The 4,189-nt window shown below is 40.4% G+C and overlaps 1 protein-coding gene across 1 annotated transcript in view; it reads left to right on the top strand.

The window, feature by feature from the left end:
• The first annotated feature begins 812 nt into the window (after positions 1-812).
• Positions 813-4,189, top strand: part of LOC138972401 (uncharacterized) — a 34,616-nt gene continuing 31,239 nt past the window's right edge. Inside the window, exons 1-2 of the mRNA XM_070345060.1 lie at positions 813-932; positions 3,987-4,189. The exon at positions 3,987-4,189 is cut by the window's right edge and continues 18 nt beyond it. Coding sequence (XP_070201161.1) covers positions 4,174-4,189 — 16 coding nt within the window. The 5' untranslated portion in view covers positions 813-932; positions 3,987-4,173. The remainder of the gene's footprint in view (positions 933-3,986) is intronic.

The following is a 4,189-nucleotide window of genomic DNA, read 5'->3' on the forward strand; positions in this document are numbered from 1 at the left end:
CACTTTACCTACGCTCAGTGAACAGTAGAGGTAAGTCCACTACATCACTGTGATACTGCATTTAACTCTTACCTGTTCACGGTATTTCATGCTGAAAACAATTAAATAAGGGTATGGCCAAACAACCTTAAGTTGTATGCGTATTTCTTCAGGTAATTATCACATGTTTCTAGGGAGACCATAACTGAAAATCAAAGAGTTTCTAAAAAACAAGAGTACAGCTGTTTTGACTAATCGAATTAGACTATCTCTTTTGCGGATAGCTGTATAATCTACTTTTTATTTTTCTTCATGGCATGTCAGATATGTTACACTAGATAGGGGCCACAGTCGTATTAGTAATACAATAGGTAATGCTGATGTGTAATTATGTTTGCCCTGACTTGACGATTGTGTTCACATCATGACTGTTCTTACTTATTTAAAATCATTTTGACGTAATCAGGTAATTGTGTTACTTGTTCTATTATCCTCATAGATAAAGGCTTATTGATTGTGTAAAGCACGTGGTTAGTGTATCTTATTTTATCTCTTAATTCGTCCGTCTCTCTCTCTCTCTCTCTCTCTCTCTCTCTCTCTCTCTCTCTCTCTCTCTCTCTCTCTCTCTCTCTCTCTCTCTCTCTCGCTCTCTCTCTCTCTCTCTCTCTCTCTCTCTCTCTCTCTCTCTCTCTCTCTCTCTCTCTCTCTCTCTCTCTTTCTCTCTCTCTCTCTCTCTCACTCTCTTTCTCTCTCCAAATTTTAACTCTGCAGCTGATTATGGAAGATGAGGGAACTAGTTCTGATATTAATTTGCAGTCAGATGATTCTTTAGAGCACGAGAATGATTGTGACAGTGAGTACGATGTTCATATGCAGCAGTTACACGAGCGACTTCAGGAACCTGACGCTGTGCAGTCCGACTCGCAGGTAGAACAAGCAGAACCAAAAGACAGGTAATTAATGAAAGAATACTATTCACAGTACATGCAGTTTCAATCCAGAATCAAAATCCGCATTCATTTTCCTACAAAAACCATATAACATGTAGTTAGCTAACTTAAATAGTTTGTGTGCAAGAATTTTTTTTTAAATTATTACCGTTCCAACCTCAAAATATCCTGGCACTGGGTATGCACTTAAATTAATTGTTTAATGGCAGCGAACGGGTTAAGACGATAACGTGTGACTGAAAGCACTTAAGGACTTCAAACATTTTACAGCCATGCACTTTAGACCTATAAAAGAGCATCACCGGAACATAAGTACATAATAATGTCGCAGAGCAACCACCCTTTGCCGGGCCAGACACACTGAATAATTCAAACAGACCTGTCATGCTTGAAACAGCGAGAGAAATGGCTGTTTTACTCCTCCACACCAAAGCCATTAGGGTCACGTTATATGGGTAACATCCTGAAAGTATAATAATTAAGGGTAAGAAAGAAACATATATGTTTGCAACAATCGAGTCTCGACAAGCATATTTCGTTGTCTGGCTCAGAGAAGAGAGAAGGGACAATATCTGTCAGCGTGCTGTAGTTGTATTAGTTGCTTAAAGATTAAAAAAATATGTATTTTAAATGCGTGGAAGTCGTGTTTGAGGTACAGTCGCTGAATCGAAGCTGGTTGTCCCAAAGTACCGATGTGTAGTTGCAGTTGCTGCATGATTTAAGGTGTATATGTAGAGCTGGTGTGTGTGTGTGTGTGTGTATGTGTGTGTGTGTGTACGTGTGTGTGTGTGTGTGTGTGTGTGTGCGTGTGCGTGTGTGTGTTTGTGTGTGTGTGTGTGAGCGTGTGTTTGTTTGTGTGTATGTGTGTGTGTGTGTGTGTGTGTATGTGTGTGTGTGTGTGTGTGTGTGTGTGAGTGTGTATGTGTGAGTGTGTATGTGTGTGTGTGTGTGTGTATGTGGGTGAGTGTGTGTGTGTGTATATATGTGTGTGTGTGTGTCTGTATGTGTGTGTGTGTGTGTGTGTGTGTCTGTGTGTGTGTGTGTGTGTGTGTGTGTGTGTGTGTGTGTGTGTGTGTGTGTGTGTGTGTGTGTGTGTATAATTAGTATGCATTATTTTGACACAAGAAGACTCGTCTTGTGAAAAAGATAAATTTTGATTCGCAGGCCTGTGGGACCATGATTTTGGGGCCTGTACATTTACCTGTATAGAGTCAGAGCCTTATTGCCACACGTAGTCACGTGCAACATGTGAAAAACATGAATGTTTAAATGTATAGGGTGAGCTGCAACTGTGTCGCCAATTAAACAAGTTATTTTTGTACTTGCCAAACTGAAATCTTACAGACAAGAAGGAAGGCTCTGTCGCTCCGATGTGCAGGTAAATTATGTTTCAAGAATGGTTTCGCATAGTATTATAATAATTATTGTCAGTAAGTGCTGGTGTCACATGACTGATGTGAACCAGTTGATCGGCTAATGGCGATGCGTTTAAATATGTTAGCGCACTCCAAGATGCCAAAGCGAGACTGTACTCTCATCCTCAGAATTAATTAATGACATGTAGCTTATATTCTTCACTTTACCAAAAAATAACCATACATTTCCTGCTGCTCAAAGCAGAAGTTTTTTGTTCCTGACAGATCGCAGGTGCCTGTGCCACAGTTAAGACTACTGATCTAAAAATAGAAGCGGTTGTATCTCTTCCACAAATGGTCTCTTATCGTTTTGACTTGCAAAGATTCTTCTCATTTGCCGTGTTAGTGGCATGTAGCTTATTAACCACATTACTAAATGATGAGTTAGTGTAAAATTCCCAGCGGCAAACAGAAAACACAAGTGTTATTCCGATAACATATCAGCTAGACCAGCATTTGAAAGTCGACTCTGTTATACTAGTAGACTACACTGAAATACGACTGCATCAGTTCAGTAAATGAATGGTTTCCGAATTATTATTTCAAGGCAACAACAATCGGAATCGAAAACGTGTAGGGTTAAGAACGTTCTTACCATGTATACAACTTATTACCAGCCTGCCTCATGCGTGCAGACGAGCAATTGTTGTTTTTGAAATGAGACTGCAGTGCAGTGCCGTGGTTCGATTGCCCTAGCCGCCTAGCAGACGACATAAACCCCGCTCAACAAATTAACATGTTGGGCAAATGTGAACAAACAAACGATGGGGACATAATACGTGTAGGGTTCACAGCATTCTTACAGTTCATATAATTATATAGTATCAGTCTCCCCGATGAGTGAAGATACAACACGAGAAACATACCACATTTACTTTGAAAATGAGCTAACCGTGGCCTTGGCCGGAGTTAATTCAAGGGGCAACACTCTGCACAGTCAATCTGTCGAAGCTCGATGAAGGTTTCGAATCGCAAATAACTAAGAGCACAGTCCTTTCTCCGAGTTTAAATGAGGTCTCTATGAAAGATGATCACTTTTTAGCTTAACGCTACACTGGAATTTACCAACATAAATTAAAACAAGAGTTTGCGCGTGACGAAAGCACGACACACTTAAGACAGCCCACACAAAAGTAGATCTGACACAAACCTGACCACACAGTTACGCCTATCCAAATGCGCGTTGCAAAATGTGCGTTTTGAATCTTCTTTTTTTCTCTGGCGGTACTGACAATATCGTTATTGAAACAATCCCAGTGCACTAAGGGATTTATAGAGCAATTTTCTCGATTTGCTCTATAAATCCCTTAGTGCACTGGGATGTCTCAATAACTTAAATAATGATGATGACTAAGCACCGTAATAGCATTCGCTGTTGCATTATTCATTTATTGTACTGGTTGTTAATGTGGATATTATAAAGGGTTGTTATGACTTTTAGAGAAATAATTCGGACAAGCGTGTAATGTTGACATCAATGTTGACAGAAGTAATTTTAAAGGAAGTCGAGTGTGTGTGGTTGCATGTGAAGTATAATTACGACCCAAAGTGAATGATGAGTGAATTGCTGTGTGTACTACATACATATTCAGATATTGATTGTCTTCCTAATTCCCTAAAGGAGCCTTTCTATCCGGAGCAGATGCTGCCCGGGAGACGAGTACGTCATCTTCGCGAGAGCTTCGCGGAAGCAGACGCAGGACACGAAACAGAAGAAGCGGAGGATCACGCTGTCATCGAGCCGACGCCTATTTTCGCGAGAGCTTCACTGAAGCAGACGCAAGAAACAAAACAGACTATGAACGGAGGATATTTTCGATTCTACACTAATGGGCAACACAACAG

This window comes from Littorina saxatilis, linkage group LG8, assembly GCF_037325665.1.
Source record: "Littorina saxatilis isolate snail1 linkage group LG8, US_GU_Lsax_2.0, whole genome shotgun sequence".
Classification (NCBI taxonomy): domain Eukaryota; kingdom Metazoa; phylum Mollusca; class Gastropoda; order Littorinimorpha; family Littorinidae; genus Littorina; species Littorina saxatilis.